Genomic DNA, 22,381 nt, shown 5'->3' with positions numbered 1-22,381 from the left:
GAACTGGACAAACTGGATGGAAGTAGAGTCTTTCTCTGATTCTGTGGCCTCTTCTAGAGTCAGAGGCAGTTGATAACAGGAGGTCAAATGAAATGATTAAGTGGTGAAAGACATCCTGAGTTTATTCCTATTGTAGGAGTTTGTAGTCCATTGGCTACAAAGAAGTGTAGCTAGGAACTGAGCTGAGTCACAGGTCAGGTATATTGGGAACCTCTGAGAGAGTGTGAGTGTGAGAAAGTGTGAGTGAGCTCAGGCAGAGAGCCACGACTCCACAGCACTTAGTGAAGGAGGCAGATGGACATTTTCTTCTTGAGTTCTACTTTCGCAGCAGAGAACACAGTGAATGGAAAGTCAGGGGACCTAGGTTCAAGCCCCAGCTGGGCCGCTAACTAGCCAACTGCCAAAAGCAAGTAACTTACCTTTCCGAGATCCAGGTGGCGCCTGTGTAAAACATGGGCATTGTGTTAGATCAGGGTTGGCAAATCTGTGGCACATTCACCCTTTCCCGTCTTTGTGCCTTCATAGAGGCTATTGCTCAATTACATCAGTATTTAGAATATTTTCTCTAGCATTCTAGGCTGGACTTACAATTAATCAGCATCAGCTCAATTGGAAATCTACTTGCTATGCCTCAATTAGATGATTTCTAATGTCCTTTCTAGCTGTAAAATTTAGGATTCTGAATTTCTAAGTGAGACAGAGCCAAAAAGCCCATTTTTTCTGATTCAGTTACAGCTCACTCAGAAACAGGAAGATGAAAATGTAGGATCCTCCCTATCCCGAGGCTGACCAGAGTCTTCCTGAGGCCAAGCTGGCCTTCCCTCCATGCCAGCGTCTCATAGTCAATCCACCCATGATGATAAGTCCTTGACCATTTTCACCCGTTCTTTCCTTTAAATCTAAAATGCCCCTACTTAACAGCTTTATACTTGGAATCAAGGAATCTATGTCATAGTCAGGAAAGTTACCACCTCAGGTCATTAAAAACCAAGAGTCCAAAGACTCAAATTTATAGTCCCTACCCCTCACAGGAATACAATCACAGAAACAGTACCTGGATAGGGAAATTTTCAGGAATCCAGATAGTTGCAATTGTGTTTTATTGAGAGAAACTGTGAAGGGGTTAATTTATAAGGCCCACTTTACAACCCACACCTCAACCCAAAATCCACCAAGAGGCAAGTTTCAGAATGCGGAAGCACACGTGTATTGGGGCAGAGTCCGAATTTGAATTATTTTTCTCCGGGTAAGGAAGGAAGAGAGGCAAAGCAGATGCTGTAATGATGAGGTGGTGGGGCCATTTCTCCACTCTGGCCTCACGTAGAAACCTCCACGGAAGCATCAAAGTGGACAGGCACATATGGATTCCCCTCACAGGCTATGATGATGGCTCTATTCATTTTGCTGGTCCGGTACAAGCAGTTGGGGTACTTGGAGCCACTGGTTTGGCGGCAGTCTGTGATGTGCATGCTGGAGTCACTCTGGTAGCAGTTATGCTGCCCGTTCTTACAAACAACATTTCTCTGGAGGCAGACAGCCTGGACATCTAGCAGGGGCTCGTGCACAAAGGTGTTTACTGGTTTGCACCTTCCCTGCGTCATATTCCGGTGCTTCATCATTTGGTTGCAGTAGTTGGAGTCACTGTTGGGCGAGCTACCTGAGTCCATGTGCTGCCGCTGGAACTTCATGGCTGGGGACTCCTTACTCAGGGAAGGCTGGGCAATCCCTAGCACCAGCAGCACCAGGACTAGCAGTGGGAACAGGACAAGGGACTTCTCTAGAGCCATGGTAGCCTTGCTAGTCTGGAGGAGTTTATAAAGGAAAGGGAATGAGATGAAAATGCATCCCCTTAGAAACAGAACCCCCAGCTCCCACCAGTGGCTGCTCTGGCTTCAGTCTCCCTTTCAGTTCAGCCAGTTTCAAGCCCTCTTCCTGAAAAATTAACCAAATAATGAGACACTCACACACGACTCTCTCCAAGAGCATTTTACTCCCACTTGCTAGAAAGTCCTCCCATCCCTCTAGGTGAGTTGCCTAAACCTGATACTACTTTACAGAACAAACAAAAATTAGGGAGTGACCTGAAATCCTAGCAGTCCTGTCGTTAGATACTTGAGTTTCTTTAACCTAAAATACATTTGAAAAACGAATGGTTGCACCAGTTCTTAACTGCTCATTAGAAGATAATTTGTAATTAAACCATGAGCCAAAATGTATCCAGGAGGTACCAGCATGACATCCAGGATCATGGCTGACATTGCCTTGTTGTCCTACAGCACAAGGGAAGTTCAGCTCAGTGCCTGACATTGGCATCATAAAGGGATTTCACTGTAATCCAAAGAGAGATGCTCCTATGCACCCACCCTCCCAACCCTGACTTGGGGACTCCCCCTTCTCCAGCTCCACAGATTCTCTGCAGACTGGATACTCCCAAATTTTCCATCCCTGGGTGATGTTTGCCTGGCCCAAACTTTCTCTATCCTAGTCATATCCACCCTGGTTTCCTTCACTCCAACCCTCAAGCAAAAGTAGCTCCTGAGACAAGCTCCTGGGCACTTTACCTGGGTCTCCAGAAGAGAGCAGAAAGAAGGACAGTTTCTGAAGTCACTCAGTCCCGGTGTGTGGACACTTATAAGATTGCAAAGGGGCTTGGCTTCCAAGAAGAGAAAAGTAGGAGGAGCATCTTGAAGTCAGAGAGAAACAAGGACTGAGGAAGGGCTGGGGGTGGGTGGTGGGCAGCAGTCACCAGTCCACCCCCTTCCCAGGGTTGCTGGGGAAAGAATGAGTGTTTGCCTGTGAGGGAGCCAAGTGAAACTTAAATGTTTGCTGGTTCACAAGGAAGAGCAGAGACAGCCACTGGCTACCAGGGCTCATAGCTCAGGCACCATAGCAAAACCCTCATTAACACTGTGGGAATTATTTTCCCCAAATAGCCTTTAGAGGTTAACAAAGGGCGCTGATTCCTTTTTCAGGGTAGAGGTCCTGGACTATTTGTAGGTAACTCCAGGGAGTCAAAGGTCAATTTAGATTGCAGTAATGTGGGAGGTTTTACGATCTTATGGCACTATCTCTTAGGAAACAGTGTAGCCAGTAAAGCCTGTCAAAAGCTGCAACCAAGAAATTAAGAATTAAATGATTATGATTACTGTACCATCATATAGTTATTTTTCTTTCTATATTATAGAAAAGGCAGAAGTTGATATCTGAAATTACTGAAAATCAACTACTCTAATAACCCCTGTTTATACTTTCTATTGTATTGGTTGTTCTAGCTGGTGTCAACCTTCTATACCTACTATTGTAATGGTTATACTTTCTATTGTAATGCTTATTATAGCCTGCTCTCAGCTCTATTTATAGGTACTATTGTAGTGATTATTCTAGCCTGTTTATACTCCCTATTTTAATGACAACTATAGCCTAGTCTCAGGCTTATGCATACTTACTACTGTAATGGTCACAACTCCAACCCCCCATGTTTTATAAAAACCCTGAACTCCTTAGACTTACAAAGACAGATTTTTGAGCCAATAGGCCATCTTCTCTCCTGTTTCATGCATAGCATTAAATTCTTTCTCTTTGAAACCCTGGTGTCATGGATTGACTGTTACATGTATCAAGCACAGAACCCACAGCTTTTGCCTGGTATCAATTTGGCCACCCAAGAAGGGCAAAGATTCCTAAGAAGGAGTTCACCACCTGAAGTTCTGGAACCCTGGCAGGACAGGTAAATAAGTAATCAAGCTGCTTGTGGCCTCTAGACACCTTGTAGTCTGGAGGCTCGATAACCAGGTTTTTCTCTATTCTTCTGGCACTCCAGACCCTCAATGCCTTAAAAAGCTTCAAAGAGAGAAACAGTTCCAATTTCAAGTCCAGACATCTGACTGGGTGAGTGGGTCATCAAGGCAGAAGTGGATTGGGAAGTTAGAATGGTGGTTCATGTTCCCCGGGCCTGGGCTTGAGATCTAAGGCCCTGTTCCCACTACGACCCCCTGCTCTGACCTCTACACTCTTCTGTTTTCTGGGAACCATTCAGTATTGGCTTCAAGGCCCTGAACTGTGTTCGTCTGTATAGGCTCAAGGCCTGAGTCTGTCTGTTGAGTATACTCCTGGAAAATAAGTAATTCAGCACAAACTGGTATTCACTGACTGGGTAAGTGGGTTACCAAGGTAAAAGTGGATCAAAAAGTTAGCACAGAGGTTTAAGTACCCTGGACCTGGATTTTAAGATTCTGGGTCCCACTTCTAGAATGATTCCCCTTTGCTCTGAGCTCCTTTTCTGTTTTCGCTGTCATTCTGTATGGAGTTCATAGCTCTGACCTAAGTTTTTATGTTGCGTACACTCCTGGGAAAGAAGTAATCCAATAAATTAATTGGTACTTATTGAAATTTAGTAAGTGTTTAAACTTGTTTAACTGTTAATTGGTGTGTTACTTAGATATAATAAGATATAATGAGTTTAAGTCCTGTTTAATTGTTAATTGGAGTGTTGGCTTACTTATTAATTGGTGTGTTACTTAAATACATATGTAACATTGCATCTTTTGAATTTTTAGTTGGTTTGTTATTGCATTTGATTGTTCAAGTGTTCCCGGTTGATTACTGTTTATGGAATTCTTTAGAATGGGAAATTTTAATTCTAATAGCATTCCTAAATGTAGCCCTTTGGGCTGTTTTGGAAATTTGGAAAAATTTTAGTTATGCACCTATGAAAAAATAAGGATTAGTTTATTTCTGTAACACAGTCTGGCCTCTATGATTTAGAATCAGTAGAGAAGTGGCCTGAGAATGATTCTACAGAAAAGAATACTGTATTAAAGTTAGGGTCGTGCTGAAAAAGAGCAGATATGGGATAAGATGATATATGTCCAATCCTTTATTTGTCTCTCCCAGCCATCAGTGTTGATGAGAAAATATAAAATTTTACCTGTAAAGATTAATGGAGAAAAAAGAAAAATGTCCTACCTGATTCAAATTCGGAGTATCCTGTAGCACCTTTATTAACCTCCTTCAGCTGCTTCACCTGCACCCTGCATCCAAAGGACCAATAGATCGAGAAAGAAGGAAGCTCCCCTACTTCCTCCTCCTCCTCCTCTGTGTCCCTCCTTAACAAAGGAAAAAGATCCTGAGATAGAAACGGTCCCCCCTTTCATACCTGTACTCAGTTTGGCCAGAGTTCCTCTTTAAAACCAGGAGCAGAGCCACTGGCAAAACTTCTACCCTTCCAGCAAGTGCCTATGGGAATACAACAACAGGGAAGCCCAGGAAGACTTATAAAATGCAAGCATACCAGAAATGGATGAAAAAATAGAGTTCAAATTATAGGTTTATATTTCTATGTTTCTGTTTTTTTCTGTCTTAATTTTCTATTTATGCAATGTATATTTTCCTACCTCCAGATGGTAATACCAAATTGCCAAACAAAATTTCTTGAGAGCTCTATTTGAATTGCTTAAGAATAAATAAGCGTGCGTGTGTGTGTGTGTGTGTGTGTGTGTGTGTGTGTGTGTATAAATTTGTATTCCTGGAGTCCCAGAAAGGAAAAAGAAGAAAAAGGGAAGAAAAGAAAATAGAAAAACCCTCTAGGTACCAGGGTTCAAGGCCTTAGGACCTCTAATCACTAGAATTAGATTAGACATTATGGAAGAAACCGCCCCTAGAATTTCCCTAAAACAGCATAGGGTAGCTTCTGGAAAAGGCAAAAACTTTTCCAAAAATCTGGGTCATGGCTTTAGATGAAGTACATACAATAATTGGAAGCAATTAAAAGAAGGGCAAAGGAACTCTCATCAACACTAAGGCTATTTTAGGGGTCTTAAATCCCATCACCTTCATTTAAAACTTTGGAAACCAGGTCTCATTCTTTCTTTCTCACCTAACCCTGACCCCAGAGCCTAACCAGCCTAACCCTTGTTGGGGCAGAAAGAGGAGGGGAGGACGGACTTGGTTTAGATTTCTTTCTACCAGGCTGGAGAGGAAATGCGGAATAGGCCATGCTCTGAGAGAATTCCCCAATTTAAAATAATTTTTTCTAATAGTAACTTCGCAATGGCTTACAGCAGTAAATAATTTTTTATTAAAATATAAATCACCTTGGAATAGGGATCATTGAATAAGATCTAGCTACCAAATTTCAGTAAAGAAGAGAAAATGTCCTTGAAACTAAGAAAAAGTTTCCTGGATTTATGCTTGGGACAAATTAAACAACTGTTTTATATTTTTCAGCATCTCATGCGTTCAAGGTTGCTCATAGTTTTAGAATATTATGAAAGTAAAGAGGTTATTATTATTTTTATCTCTAATAGAAAAAGGAGCATTATATCTATTAGATCTTTAAGATGGTAAAAAATGCAAGTTTGTATTTGGTGAAATGAAATTATTAGTTTGACAAACCATTTTAAAAATGACTATGTTTTGTAAGATATTTAAAGACAGCATCAAAGATCTTTCTGGCAACTTAAGGAGTGTAAGCTTGTAAAGTATACAGGATGTGTTTAGTTAAAGAAAGGGGTGCAGTTTTGTCCTTGAGAATGTGTAGGACGAAGCCTGGATGTATATGGAAAGTTGTGGAAGTTTGTGGAAGTGAATTTTGTTTGTTGTAGTCAACACTGATTAAATTTGATAAGCTTGTCTAAGGGAGTGCAGGTTTGTAAAAGGCTGGTTTTCATGTGTTAAGACAAAACCTGAATGGAAATGGAAAGTTGTAGAAGGGTTATGAAAAGTTATAAAGTTTTTCTTAATCATCTGAGTATTCTGTCTAGAAGACAAAGATTTTATGTCATGTCAGAATAATGTCCATGTTGACACTTATGTTGACCATATCATTGTTTTAGGAGACTTTTTATTTTCAGTCTGGTTGAATAAGGAACCAAATATTGTTTCACAGTAATCCAGTTTCCTGTTTAGCATAGTGTTCACCCTGATGAGTTTTGACATTTTGCCCTCTCAAAGTCAAATCTTACAGGATGCGTTTTATTTCAAACTGTTGCAAAGGATTTGCTTTTGTTTTTTGCTTTTTTTTTCACCTAAAAGTGAGGTGATATCACATAGGAAGTATTTAGGAGGTATTTCAATAAGTAAAAGGGATTTTCTATTTTTTTGTTAGCTAAATTTGTATCAGCAAGATGCTAGTTACATATCTAGAGATTGCATAAGATTTCTAAAGACATTGTCTCTTAAAAAAGCACTTTAAAAGAGAAGCAAGGCAAATGCAAATTATGTTTTACCTGTTAATTAACATAACCCTGGTAAATGTGTAAAGGTAATACAGGAAAAAACTTCTGCTATGGTTTGTGGTTGATGACTGCAATATAAATCAACTGTCAAATATTTTTATTTCTGAAAATAGCTTTATTTAGAAAATGCTTATAAGAAAATTAGGACCTAGATAGTAAGTTCTTACAGCACTCACATTCCTGAGTTTTAACTGTTATTTCTATATTCTGAGATGCTTTCTCCTTATATATAACCTGGTAGTTCCCAGAAACATTGGGTATCTGAGTTCTCCAGCTCTGAAAGTTAGCATTACTTCATACAGTAACTGTTGAAGAAACTGAAAAAAGATCAGACTTCAATTAAAGATATGAATGAAGCTGATCTGGTTAGGACTAAGGTAAATCATAATGCAGGGTAAAAGATGATTTTGTCTATATATTTAAGACCTTAAATTCTGTGTGAGACCAAAGGAAGAGATATTAATTTTGTTCAAAACTTAAATTTTCTGTGGTGCACCATCTAATTTAACCTTTCTGGCAAGTTCATTTAAACAACTTAATTCAGATTTATGTGCCAGAGAACTTAGACTAGGGAATGAGATCTTAGTATTCTGTACAATTGATGTAATACCCTGATGCATTTCAGGATTTTGGGGGCATAAAATGAAGAAGTATTTCCAAGATCCCTTGAGGAACTGGGGGAAGAAAGTATTAAATTTCCCTACCTAAGGAATTCCTGCTATTCTTTTAAGCAAAAAGAGCTCCCAATTTAATAAGCCAAGCCCCAGATATTGAGGTTTGCCCTAATGAAACTTATTTTTGTAATGGCAAAGCTAAGCCTACTTGTAACTAAGACTAAGAATCCTAAGAGTCACCCTCAGAGAAACACTTTTGTTTCTCAGATGTGGTCTCTCTCTCTCTTTCTCTCTAAGCCAAACTCTGCAAATAAACTCATTACCTTCCCCACTACATGGGACATGACTTCCCAGGGTATAAGACCCCCTAGCAATGTGGGACATGACTCCCAGGGATGAGCCCAGCCCTGGCATCATGGGATTGGTTGACCAAAAGTGGGAAATGAAATAAAACAAAATTTCAGTAGCTATGAGATTTCAAATAGAGTCAAGAAGTCATTTTGGATGTTGCTCTTCTGTCGGTGTAGCCAGATACTACAAAATGCCACAGTATGTCATTCTCCAAGCAACAGGGTTCTATCTGAAATCTACAAAAGGTTATTTACTCAATTTACTTAGTAAGTTTATTTTTCAGAGACTTAAAGTCTCCAGATTGTTCCTATGCCAGTTAAGCTCTGAAACCCAGAGGTACCAGTCTCTTCAAGAACAACAACCAGTTTCATTCCTCTACCCCATAAAGATGATATTCCTTTTCAGCATGAAGAAGTTAGGACTGCTTTGCCCAGATATCTCTCAAGATTGAGGAATGGACAAAAATATAAGGGAGGAATTGTCCTGAGAAATTAAGAATTAGCAAATGATTATGATTATGAAATCATTATATAGATATTTTATGTTCTATATTGCAGAATAAGCAGAAGTTAATACCTGAAATTACTGAAAATCAATTAGTCTAACCTTTGTTTATAGTTTCTTATCATAATGTTATTCTAGTCTAGTCCTATCCCTGTTTATACTTACTATTGTAATGGTTTCTAAAGCCTAGTTTCAGCCTTGTGTATACTTACTATTGTAATGGTCACAACTCCAACCCCCCTTGTTTGAACCCATAAAAACCCTAAGCTCCTTAGACTCAGGGAGACAGATTTTTGAACCAATAGGCCATTTTCTCTCCTCCTTTGCACATAGCATTAAACTCTTGCTCTCTTTGAAACCCCGGTGTTATGGATTGGCTGTTATGTGCATCAAGCAGAGAACCCACCGCTTTTGTCTGATATCAAAGCTGTACCTTTTTATTCAAAACTGTCCCATTTCAGCCTCCTACCCAGGAAGCAACATTTCACCTCACATGATAGATCAATTATAAAAAGGCGAAAAAAAAAGCAAAAAGCTTTCTGGGCAGTGCAGTTTATCATTCCTTTAGAATATTACTGCTTTGTAAGATTTTCCCTCTGTCCATGACCTCCACCGCCATGCACTCAACAGCAAAAACTGGGAGAAAAAGTGTTCCTGACATCTGAGTCTTGTGTGAGGTCACTGAGGCCCAGATTGCACTTTCCCAGAGCATGGCCCCAACGTGCCTGGTGAGACCGCCAGGTGTAGTCAATAGTCTGGCCTTCAGAACACAGAGACGGCCCCAGTCTCCAGCCCCTGCTTCCCTTGGCACCTCCATTCATCTCTCCTGGCACCATCCCAGCTTTTCTCAACCCCAAGGACAGAGAATAGGCATTCTCAATATGTCCTTTCCCACCCTAAGTCCTAGCCCTGGATCTTCTTAAATGGAGGTCAGATATTGCCCAAGTATTTACCCAAGGTGTCTGCAGAAAGATAGAGACTTGGGAGTCTGTGGCTCCTGATTAAAGAAGACTTCATTCCCTTTAGCCTGGATTTGGTGGTCTCTTGATTTTGTAGCCCTAATTTTGGAAATGTACTTGCTATTGTAATGGTTATTTTGATTTAGTCCTAGCTTAGTTCCACCCCTTTACACGGTACTATAGTTATTCATAATTATGATTGAAATGGTAACAACTCTGCCTCCACTTGTTTGAATCCTTAAAAACCCTAAGCTTCTTAGACTGGGGAGACATATTTTAAGCTGAGAGGCTTAAAATTTATTTAGCGATAAACTAAATAGCATAACAATATTCTCACTTTTGAAACTTTGGTGTCATAGATTCACCTTTCTGTGCTTGGGTAGAGAACCCCATGTTTGATCAGTATCAGTTTCATCCATTCTAGAAGAACCTTCCCTGTCTCCCCATCATTCAAGTCTAGAGCAGACACCAGTGTTTCCCATCTCTACCTAAAGGACAGCCCACTTGCCCCAGCTCCTCTGATAACTTATCATGGCAGTATTAATTATTGACCACGTCTATGTGAAAGAAAACAGTTGGTAAGAGAGGAAAGCAGGGCCCTGAGGGAGCTGAAAGCCAGGAATCTGCAGCCTTCACTGCAGTTGCAGTCTTGACCTAGTCTTTCTCTTGAGAAGTGCCATGTGATTAAACCAATGATTTTGTAGAAGACCCTCTACATGCTGAGAATTGTGCTTACCAGGAGCAACCCATAGAATTGTTATACAAACCAGACACTAAGTGCTACAGTAGAGGCAAGGACCGATTTATTAGGAAGGAATAGGAGGAAAGGGATAGAGAGGAGGAGATGAGGGAAGTGCAGTGATTACATTGGGAAGAATTTTTAAAAGATAAGTAAGGTTTTTTCATTTGAGATGGGTAAAGGGCAATTCAGACAGAATAAAGTACATAAAGAGAAATAGAGACAAATGGAAAACCACTGTGTGTTTTGAAACACACATATTCTCCATGTTGCTGGGACAATGTGGGGGTGGGGGTGAGGTTGTGACATAGAAAAAAGAAAATTTAAGTCAGAGTAGAGGAACCTTCAATGCCATTCAAAAGACTTTGAACTTCCATATGTAAAAGATGTAGACACTTACCTTTGAACTTAAGGAATGGAGGAACAACAAACAATGGAAGGGACCTTCTTCAAATCTTCCCATTATACACATGGGGAGACTGAGGACCAGGGCAAGGTCAGACAATGCCTTGGTAGCAAAGGCAAAAGCCAGCATCCAGCTCCCTTCCAAGGCAGCATTCTCATTATTTGAGCATACCTGGTGTGGTGGGGAGCCTGCCTCCCGTATGTGCCCAAAGGATTGCATCTCTCATTATGAAATTTATCTCCTCTTCTTCCAACTCTGGATGTGCCCAGAGTTCTCCTACAGCCCTTCCCAGTGGGAAAAGGAAGAGGGGGCTTTGATGCTGAGGCTGCACATGAAGTTAGAGGAATTGGGGACCTACCATGACGTACAATAGGGACATTCCCATTGGAGCAGCTGGAGTGAGGGGAGATAAGGCAGAAAGGGGATAAGAGGGTTGAGGGTCTCAGGTCTCCAGTCCCTGGGCACATTTGTTGATTCCACTGGGGACGGTGGAGGAAGGGGTGTCTCTTTAAAAGAAAGAGGCTCCCAGGAGAGCAACTACTTTAAGAAGTATCCCTCCCTCTTTTTGAAAAGGCCTCACACTCTGGCTCCATAAGGAAGAAAGGTCTTGAGAAGAGTCATTTGCTTAGATGTAACTTCTGCCACACATCTTCCATCTCCTGTTTTCCTTCTTGTGTTGACCATGAGGGCCGTTATAATAAGTACAACAGGGTGTTTTTCCACAGGTGGGATATTGTCAAGAAACAAACCATGTGGAAAAGGAAATCTACACGGGCATATCGTCGTGAAGAGAGTTCCATTTCATCTGGTAGGTGTTACATCTTCTTAAGGTAGCCTTTTATAGGGTCACTAATTCCAGCCTTCTCCTGTCCACGGTCTGACAAACTTTGAGTTTTGAAATAAAGAGTCCTCCTGTTTGCCTTTCCACATTCCAATCTGATCCAAGGCAGAGTTCCTTCCCCATGAATAGGGTTATTGTTCTCTGTTCTCCAAGAAGGCAACTTCTTTATCCCTCTCAGCCTTTCTGGTTCTGCCCCACTTTGCTTCCTCTTTTTTTCCTTTTCTTTTAACCTCTTTGATCTCTAATAGATGAGTTAGAATAGTAGATGTCAGCAGGGCCACAACTGTGTAGACAGAGCAGGAGAGGGCCTCCCCACTCAGGACACACAGGTTTCAGGAGGAAGCTGGACATCATGGGCAGCTCTGCCCCCTCCACAAGCTGGGCCAGGATGTTTTTGTCAGTAGGTCTTACCGCAGCTGGATGCCAAGTCCTTGATCTCTCTTGGCCTTTGCATTCTTTTCTGCAAGATGAAAGAGTGAGGAAAGATGGTCACTGAGGTCGCTCCCAGTTGGAATATTGTTTTGATCTGTTTTGAAAATATTTTCTTCTCCTAAGGACATTCCTCTCACTGCCTCCCAGCTAGAAAGGTTAGATCGCAATTTAAGGTTTATTTCCTTTAAACTTTTAAGGCTATCTCACAGCCAAACTTACTTTAATTCATCAATTGCCTTTGGTTTAACTGAGAAAGTAACTTTTTCACATACATTAGTCCAGAAACACGGATACGCGTAAAAGGGAGAGGAAGGTTCTCATCTATACCCCCGCCCCTAAATATATATATATGTATATAAAATTAAACGTTAAATTGTGTGTGTGTGTGTTTAAACTGCTTGCTCTCTCTATCCTGAGCGAAGAAAAGGGACTGAAAACACGTTTATCCCTCTGCTTCCACCAGCACCTATTTACAGTTTCCAGGCATACTTAATCAATTTAGGCTTGGGGCTAGATCCTCTTTACAGAAGGCAGAGATGGTATTGGGCCTGGGGGAGAAACTCAGCAGTGAGAGAGCTAAGTATAACTTAAAAGAATAGGAACAGATGGATGAGGTGTTCTGCCAGCATAGCCCTCTTCTTACCTTACAGAAGAGAGAACAGGGGTGTCTTCACCAGAGGCCAGCTATCAGGGTGGGAAAAAATAGCTGGGTCACAAATGGTCCAAGCATCCTATAAATAGCATCTGAAGATGCTACTGAAGTGTTTTGTTTTATGTGTTCAAAAGCATTAAGCCATGTGCTCAGGACACAGCAGCTCTGCCCACAGTGGAGCAGAAAATCAAGGAGTTCTAGAAGAGGATTTGTGTAAGAAAAAGAAAGCATCTTAGTCAAAATGATAGGGCTTGGCAGAAATGGGTAAAAATGGTGTGACCCAAGAGGACTGTCCTGGAGGCAGCTTTGTGAATGTTGAAGCCACATCAGGAGCTAGATGGACCCACTTCTTAACTGGAGGTGAATACACAATGAGAGCAAAAACAGAGTACTGATTTTTCACAGAAAAAGAAGGTCACAAGCTGAGAATACATAGGATCATACAGTAAAAGTTTATACAGAGCTTGGGTCTATGTTTTTATCAGAAGCAGAGAGATTATATAAGCAGATATAGCTCAGGCAGCATCAAATGTCTGGAAGGACGTGTTTTTGTTCCAGCACTGCCAGTTATAACTCAGTGAGAATTTTCACTACATCCCCTGGGAGGCTTTTTGAAAATACCAATGCATGGATCACACCACCGAGATTTTGATATAATTGGTCTAGAATAGCACCTGATAATCACTATTTTTAGAGCTCTCTTGGTAATTTGAATGCTCAGCCACAGTTGAAAACCTCTTTGCCTCAGAGTCATGCAAGACTCTGACACTAGAAGTAAAGCTTCAGAAGTTAATGGAAGAACAGGCTGAAAATAGGTTTTAGATGCATGAAGATCTTTGAGAATGAAAATGATTCATGCCTAGTAAGAAGAAGACAAATATAAATACATTCAAGTTCATTTTTCTTACTTCAAGACTGTTAATCTGTAAGAGTTCTTGAATTGAAAAGAAACTTTAAGCCTCACTTGATATGGCTAATAATCTTGCCATCGAATACAAAAATGGTCTTAAAATTGAACTATGTACATCCCACATGGATCAAATATGGTTCTGCAAATAGAACAGCAACAAGTTTTTCCCCAATTAAATTGAAGTTTACCTGCAACAATGCAGATGAGAAATCCAAGGTACAATGGGACAATTAAATATGGCAATAACTATGGTTTAGATCAGTCTCCATTTTCATTGCCCTACATTGAGACAATAGAAAGGTGTCTGAAATTGTATTCTTAGTGGGTAGAGCTAGGTCGTGTTGATGACATTCCCTGTTAAATTCTCTGAGGTTCCACCTTTGATGAAATTGCTACAAGTTGTACTCAGTTAACAGATATTTCCTACCAATTCTTTAAGGAGATTAGGAAGTCTCCTTAAAGGAGGAATAGGAACATGTTATCTGCCTGAGTTTGTGTAGAAGCCCCTTCTCTTGAAGTATAAAGGTTTTGACTATCTTTTCCCAGGGTTATCTTCCTTTTCATCTTTTATTTTATACCCATTGTTTACATCAGGGCCAGGTGGAGTTCCAGCTGTTTCTGACCACTTCAGACACAGAGTTTCTGGGGTGAATTGGAATTCTTGAAGAACTCAGGTTATTTAGCTCCAATTTACCAGTGGGCTCTCCTTTCCGCTAAAGGAAACATGCATTTAGGTAGGAAAGAGGCTGGTGATTGACAGGGGAAGTCTGAAAACATTAGCTGGAGAAACAAAAGAAGGAACAATAGACAAATGGGGGAAGGGGGAGAGAGGAAGGTCTTGACACAGAGTCTGTGGGAAGGAGCCATGGCCGGGAGGGAAGGGAGAGTAGGGCAGGGGTGACCATGACACCCCCCAGCTTCCAGCCCCAGCAGGCTTCACCTGCTCAGACCAGCTTTGCCCGCGATGCGGCACCGGTCTGTAGGGGGCGCTGCACCCACCTGGAACCCCCATCCCCCACCCTGTTGACTAAGAGGGAACCAGAAACTTCTCTCTTGGTTCTTCTTAGCAAGGCTGAAAGAAACTGGATCTTTCCAAAGACTGCTGTAATTACTGAGAATGTAACATGAAAATAACCGTAGAAGATAAAATAGACATAAGTGCATAGCTCACAAAAGCCTTCGTTTTTTATTTTACAGGGACAAAATGGTCCCCAAGCCCTTGGTGAAAAACACTTTGGGGTGTTGTAGACCCCAAAGAAGAAGAGAAGGGAATTGACATGTCCACTGACCATCTAATATGTTCCCAGTACTTTACATACATCTACAAACTCTGGAGTGAGGATCATGTTTCTGGCTTATCAGTGAATAGACTCTGAAGCCCAGTCCTGACCAATTCAATAAGCTATAAAAGAAAATAGCATATAGTAAACTTAAAAAGAATCTACTACTGCATTATCTGTAAGTGATATTGCTTAATTAGGAAGAAAACGTGGATTAATATAAAACTAAGAATTGTAAGAAGAGTTTAGAAATGGAAGATGAATGTGTGTATATGAGCATCAATGTCATTCCTATATTCCAGTTAGAGATGGGTGTTCCTATCGCATTAAAAATAGCTCTGTATTTGAAATAGTTATTCATCAGTTAACAAGTGTGTTAAGAGGGAGGACAGGATGAAAACACGTACACTTACAAACTTAACATGACCTATATTATAAAAATAACATTTTATTGGGAAATTGCTAATGTTTAAAACAAGCAAGATATTCTAGTTTACTAGCTGCCAGAATGCAACACACCAGAGATGGATTGACTTTTAATAAAACAGGATTTATTTTGTTAGTTCTTCAGAGAAAAGGCAGCTAACTTTCCACTGAGGTTCTTTTTTACGTGGGAAGGCTCAGGATGGTCTCTGCTGGCCTTCTCTCCAGGCCTCTGGGTTCCAGCAACTTTCCCTGGGGTGATTCCTTTTGCATCTCCAAAGGCCTGGGCTGAGCTGCAAGTGCTGAGATGAGGTATGCTGAGCTGCTTGGGCTGTGCTACATTGCGCTCTCTTAGTTAAACACCAGCCAATTAAGTCAAACATCATTCAATGCAGCAGGCACACCTTCTAGCAGACTGCAGATATAATTAGCAACAGATGAGGTTCATGTACCATTGGCTCATGTCCACAGCAACAGAACTAGGCACATTCACCTGGGCAAGTTGACAACTGAATCTAACTACCACACAAGATAAGGAAAGTAAATATAAAAAGTGAGAATATAGAAAATGGTATAGTAAATATAGTATTTCCCTTGGTGAATGTATCACAGACCATGGTGGTCGGGTATGACAATTCAAAGCATGATTTTGTTTTTAAGAAAAAAGTTTAGCCAAATTCATAGATCACCCAAACGTAATCCAGAATTTAATTTTTGGTATGTAAGGAATGATATAACCATTACAGTGGCTAAAATACACGTCGACATACCCTCTAAAGAAGCCAAGTTTTAATTAGATGATTGCTTGTTGAGCATAGAATTAGAGAGAAGGTGTTAATTGAATATTTGAAGTGTTTGTTGGCATTAGACAATAGTAGGAATCTGACTGATCAGATATTTGCAATGGATAGGACTGGAAACCCACTGCCAATTCTGTCTCTCTGAAGCCCAGTCTTTATGTTTCATTGCTGACCATCTTCATCATAGCTTGTCTGATTCACACTTTTTTTTTCATTTAGCAAAAGTTTTTATATTTCTAACAAACTGTAAAGACACTATTTTGTACCTGAGACTGAGAAGCCCCTTTGAAAATAACTCATATTGAGGAAAGCAGTCAGGAACACAGACTTGACAGAGATTAAGACCCGAGTCTTTGGGAAGAAGGAATTGTTCTGACGAAGCACAGCACAGCATCGTTGATGTAAATCTGTTGCAGCTCAGCATCACAGATTTATGTTTGAATCCTTAGAACTGAGAATGCAATAAGTGTAAGCCAAAGGATTTGTCTCATCAAAAACTTGATAAAACATGGGGCATGATTCTTGCAGCTTTTAAATCTAACAGAGTACCACAAAGCAAGTTAGAGGTGTCCCCTGTCCCTACTTCATCACAGACCTCTGTGCAGCTTTGGTACTTTGGAAGCTCTGCTGCTTTGGTGCCCACTGCAAGAGGCAGCAGAGTTGGGTGGAGACAGTTGCACGTCCACCTGGGTCCTGTCCTCACCTGATATATTTTAACAATCTTCAGCTCCATTTACATCAGCTGGTTCATACCCATGGAGAGCCACATGTACACATCACTGGTGACTGTATACGTTACTAAAATGGTTTTTGAAAGAATGTGACATTACACATTAAGTGGTAAAAAATGTGTGCCCCCTAAGACCTACTTATTCTAAACACTGGATTTTTTATAGGCAAATAATTCCCAAACGGAAAACATAATATGTACAAGAGATTCACTATAGTGCAATTTACGGCATTGAAATTAACAACCTGAAACTACAATAATGTGAGGACAACCCATTGCATTTCATCTATTCTAAAATGTGCATTTCTTCAGAATTTAACATCTCCAAAATTGAAATACATATACAGTTAAAGGCATGTCATAGTTTAATTGAAAGTGTGGTTTTTCTACATAGTGGTATATAAAATAATGATGCATCTTACAATCCATGGCATGTCATACTCAACAAAATATATATCAATTTCATAACATTTCAGATCATACAGCCAGTAAATTAAAAATAATAGAGATTGGAAAATAAGCAAGAAAATTATTGTTTGTGTTAAGAAAAGTTAATTAAAAGAGAACACAAAATTGAACTTACAGTGTTGTGACTACGAGAAATAAAAATTCTAAAACTAAGCAATTGATAGACCAAAAGAGAACACAGATAGAAAATATTTATAGGAGAGATTGGAATTTTGAGGTATTTTTAATATTTGGGTGCTATGATGTTTTAAAAATACATGAAACTCTTTAAAAGTAAAGGAAAGTCCAAAGGTCAAGATAGATGAAGAGATCGTGGAGATTTATTTGCTCTAAATAAATAATTTCTTAAAAAATTATTTGCTCCTGGAGTTCTGAGAATGCCATACCCCATTTTGATGACAGATGGAGAGTGGAAAAAATTTTAAAAGGCTGGAGATGGGTCTTTAAGGAGCTGATTTTCAGAAAGGGTATTAAAATCCCTCCTCATCATTCTAGATGCTTAGGGTATATCAGTGAATCAAGGATTCCTGCCTTCATAGGACATAAAACATTCCAGCATGGTGAGATATATAAGAAAAAATAGATATAATTAATAATTTACTTGTTAGGTTAGAAGGTGATGACTATAGGGAAAAGTAAAGCCGAGTAAACGAGTTTGGGATTACAGGAGAATGGGTACAAGAGCGTTTTGCAGTTTTAAATGTCGGATTTCAGTGAGAATGTGACATTTGAGCAAATATTCAGAAGAGGTAGAAGAATGTTCAGGCAGAAGGAACAGCCAGTGCAAAGGCCCTAAGGCAGGAGTGCATACACACACAAAAAATCTTTTAAAAATTTCAAGGTCTTCAAAGTAAAGGAAAGACTGAGGAATTGCTCCAGACTGAAGAAGAATAAAGAGGCATGACAACTAAAACAACATGTGATTCCGTACTGGAATTTTTTCTATAAAACACACCATTGGGGCAATTAGCAACATTTGAATGGGACCTGAGGATTAGAAGACAGTACTTCATTGAAGTTTATTTCTTGATTTTGATGGCTGTGTTGTAGTTAAGGAAGAAGATGCCTTTGTATAACATACACACTATAGTATTTGGCAGTGGCCTGTAATTTGGTTTATGTTTCAATTGGTTAAGGAAAAAGAAACCTCTTAGTATTTCACTTGCAACTTTTAGGTAAATTTGAAGGTTTATTCACAATAAAATAAATCATATTTTAAAATATATTTCTGCAGTAATGTCCAGACAGAGGACTTTTAAATCTAAGGGGACAGAAGTCAAACTTCTGAGTGCAAATGTTTTGCCAAGTATTCAAAAGTACTTCTCGAGAAGTTACCATTCTTGTACTTTTGTCCAAGAATTCCTGTGCTCATTCGCATCTCTGGTTTTGAATACTTAGCAAAACATTTGCATTCAAAAGTTTGGTTCTTGATCCTATCATCTTCATTACTTCCTCTCTCTGACATCATGCCATCAATTAATGTGACATGTTCTCCCACATCTTCACCCACGTCATTTGTAAATATGATGTGCACATCAGGCCTGAGAAGGCAGTTCTGTGTCACAGAGCCCCAAGATCTGGTTTCGCCAGTTGGGAAGGCAGCCATTGTATTGAGAGGCATTATAAAATGCTTTGCTCAGTCAAGTACAGGAGCAAAATATTCCCCGCACTTCTGGCTCTACCTTATCAAGGAAAGAGCTGAGATTAGTCTAACGTGTTTTCCATCTGAATCCATGCTGATGGCTGTTTATCACAACTTTCCTCTCAAGTCCAAATAGTAACTGCAGCTTTAAGAACCCTGCCTGAAATGTTTTCTGAAATAGTCTATTGTTTCTGGACTCCTTCAACTTCCTTTTAACAGGCCAGACCACCCAGGTATCATATCCTGGCCTGTCTTTGCAAGTGAATACTTTAGTTTATCATCTTCCACAGCTCAGCATGGCCCCCAAATATTCCCGACTAAGATGAAAAATAAGCAACACCCAGGAAAATACTGATCCTTATGTCATACCAGTATCTTGAATAAAATAATATGTCACTTAATAAGTTAGGAAATGAAAAGCTCTTAGAACAGTGCACAGTACACACAGTGCTATATAAGTATTTTCTATTTGTATTATTAGCTTTCCTACTCCAAAATTGTTACTCTACACTACAGTTGTGCCTTTATGATGTATTTTTTTCCTCTCCTATTTACCCTGTTTCTCTCCAATGCATAAGGCTATCCTCTTTCTTGCAATACCATATTTTATTCAATGAATAATAAAGCATGCAGGCCTGAGACATGTCCAAAAAACCATCTCTGAGATAATTTCTCTCCCAACATTATTCATTCTGATGAAAAGCTTGTCATTTTCGGTTCATGGTCTAGAGTTGTTAAAGAGTGAGATTGAGTACAGAGGCAGGAGGGAAAATATGAGAGAAACCAGTTACCACTCCTAAACTAAGCTAATAGTCAACTTTGAGGGAGGCACTTGTCTTGCCTTTGAAAGGGCAATGTTGAGATGGGCAGGTAAGTCTTCCTCACAAGCAATATGAATCTGGATCCTGATTTGTCCCTGTATTAGCAGGGGTACCTGAAGTCCCTTCCTTGAGTTTGCAGGTAGTGATCTGGAAAGGTGATTCGATTTTCCTTAAATTACTTCCACAAGATTTTCCAGACTCATTTGGAGAAGCAATCGTCTTAGTTTTCTTCAACTGCTATTACAAATACCACAGAGTGGGTTGGCTTAAACAACAGAAGTTTATTGGCTCACAGTTTCAGAGGCCAGAAAGCTTACCTCTTCCTGGGGTCAATAGTGTCCTGGCTTGCTGGTAATCCTTAGTGTCTTAGCTTTCCTATCATATGGCAATGCTCACTTCTTTCTTTTCTGAGTTCCTGCTGACTTCTGCTTTTTGTTTCCTCTATGTGACTTTCTTTCTCATTATGTCTGATTTTTTCTGCCTATAAAGGACTCCTGTAATCTAGTTTAAGGACCACACTCACTCAGTTGTCAGACCTTAACTAAAATAAAATCTTCAAGGGATGCTATTTACAATGGGTTGATACCCACCGGAATGCAGATTGAAATCCGGAATATGTCTTAATTGGGGTATGTAATCCAATCTACCTAGCAGTCATGATGTTGGAGACATCACCGTGTATAAAGGTGGCCCCTTGGAACTCACCATTTTTTCTAGTTTGCTAGCTGCCAGAATGTAATATACCAGGAACAGAATGGCTTTTAAAAAGGGGAATTTAATGAGTTGCAAGTTTACAGTTCTAAGGCTGGGAAAATGTCCCAATTACAACAAGTCTATAGAAATGTCCAGTCACAGGCATCCAGGGAAAGATACCTTGATTAAGAAGCCCGATGAAGTTCAGGGTCTCTCTCTCTCAAGTGAGAAGGCATGTGGCGAACACAGTCAGGGCTTCTCTCTCAGCTGGAAGGGCACATGGCAAACATGGCATCATCTGCTAGCTTTCTCTCCTGGCTTCTGGTTTCATGAAGCTCCCCAGGAGGCATTTTCCTTCTTCATCACCAAAAGTCCCTGGCTGGTGGACTCTCTGCTTTGTGATGCTGCAGCATTCTCTGCTCCCTCTGAATCTCTCTCTCCAAAATGTTTCCTCTTTTATAGGACTTCAGAAACTAATCAAGACCCACTTAAATGGGTGGAGACATGTCGTCCCTTAATCCAGTTTAAAACCACTCTTGACTAAATCACATCAACCTAGGAGATGATCTCATTACAGTTTCAAATATACAGTATTGAATAGGGATTATTCTACCTTTATGAAATGGGATTTATATTAAAACATGGCTTTTCTTAGGGGGCATACTTCCTTTCAAACCAGCACACCATTGATCACAACTTATTAGAGGTATCTGTTGACTTTTCTGTCTCTCCCAGGAGAATGTAAGCTTCTGGAGGAGATAGATGATCCCTTTTACCTCCTTATGTCCAATGCCTAGGGATGCAGCACATGCCAATGTTCCGTATTATCAGTTGAATAAATTAGAATATGAGCTGTTGGCAAAGACTTTTTATGTTTTATCCACATTAGCTGAGTAACTTCTGATAAATCCCCAAATTTTAGTACCCTAACAAAAAAGTGTTAATATTTTGCTTACATAAATGTCCAAAATCTGCTCCTTGGCAGGCAGCCTTCTTCTGTGTGCTTATTCAGGGACACAGTCTCCTTCCATCTTGTGGTTTTGCCATTCCTTAGTCCACGGCATACAGCTGGTAAACAGGAAGAGAATATGGAGAAATACATAGCCATTTTTTAATTGCCTCAGTCCTCGTGTGACACATAGCACTTTCACTCTCACTCCATGGGCAAGAACTAAATCACATGTCCCTTTACATTCAAGGGGTTGGGGTGAGACCAGGAAGTGTTAGTCTCTAGCTGACCTGTCAGTTCCCAACAACTTTTAGCTATAGGGGACACAAATCTGTGGGCAATTCGCTGTTACTTCTAGAAAATTACATGTGGTGTTGCTCCTCTCAAACTTTGTCACTTTATCGAAGAAAAGGTGCAGTAAATTTGAAATATGAAAGTAGTGGGGGAGCTAATGAAGAGTTCCTGAGTTAGATGAGACACAGGAACATTAGAAAACTATCCATGATTAACACCAATTTGCAACAACCCTACAAGAAGGGGAAAAAAAAGCAATGTAAAAACTGAAAAATAGTTCATCTTCTGAAAAAAACCCCTGACAATATAAAAATATATACCAAAAGATCATATTTATAATACAGATCAAAGAAATAGAATGAGAGAATAAACAATGGGACCTAGAGGGCTTCTGATAATTGGGACTTGGCTGCTCAAGTGAGATTGAGTCCAGAAGAACATCTAACATGTTGGAGAGTCTAAAAACACCACGTGGTCACACATTTCTGGCAGCTCAGCTATACTAGCAAGGAGCTTGAATATGGGATATAATTACCAAGATATAGGCACCTTGCCCTCAGGAACGTTCAGTCCAGTGGCCTTGGTACTAGAGGTGAAAAAGTGAAGGGAAAAATAAAAGAAGGAGTCAAAGCAACAGC

The 22,381-nt window shown here is 40.0% G+C and overlaps 1 protein-coding gene and 1 long non-coding RNA gene across 4 annotated transcripts in view; one reads left to right on the top strand and one right to left on the bottom strand.

Annotated features, from left to right (window-relative positions):
* Positions 1–1,083: 1,083 nt before the first annotated feature.
* Positions 1,084–4,987, bottom strand: RNASE1 (ribonuclease A family member 1, pancreatic). 2 transcript variants are annotated; one of them, XM_077127312.1, is made up of 2 exons: positions 4,966–4,987; positions 1,084–1,802 (listed from the first exon to the last, which is right to left on the bottom strand). In XM_077127312.1, exon 2 carries the CDS (start codon positions 1,785–1,787, stop codon positions 1,317–1,319), a length of 471 nt encoding a protein of 156 aa, XP_076983427.1. In that variant the 5' UTR covers positions 1,788–1,802; positions 4,966–4,987; the 3' UTR covers positions 1,084–1,316. The 2 variants fall into 2 exon arrangements, with proteins under 2 accessions (XP_076983427.1, XP_076983426.1); XM_077127311.1 differs by lacking the exon at positions 4,966–4,987 and adding an exon at positions 2,562–2,683.
* LOC143655820 (uncharacterized) overlaps positions 3,419–22,381 on the top strand; it is a 33,752-nt gene continuing 14,789 nt past the window's right edge. The window contains exon 1 of one of the 2 annotated variants that reach the window (XR_013162276.1): positions 3,419–3,727. This is a non-coding gene — a long non-coding RNA (uncharacterized LOC143655820). Of the gene's footprint in view, positions 3,728–3,763; positions 3,889–22,381 lie in introns of those variants that run through there. The other variant, XR_013162275.1, reaches the window with a different exon arrangement.

This window comes from Tamandua tetradactyla, chromosome 14 (assembly GCF_023851605.1).
Source record: "Tamandua tetradactyla isolate mTamTet1 chromosome 14, mTamTet1.pri, whole genome shotgun sequence".
Classification (NCBI taxonomy): domain Eukaryota; kingdom Metazoa; phylum Chordata; class Mammalia; order Pilosa; family Myrmecophagidae; genus Tamandua; species Tamandua tetradactyla.
The sequence above is the reverse complement of the archived record's forward strand: the minus strand, read 5'-3'. Positions and strand labels throughout refer to the sequence as shown.

Bases quoted from the DNA above. Each gene is read 5' to 3' on its own strand.
- RNASE1 (XM_077127312.1), bottom strand. From the start codon at position 1,787: ATGGCTCTAGAGAAGTCCCTTGTCCTGTTCCCACTGCTAGTCCTGGTG.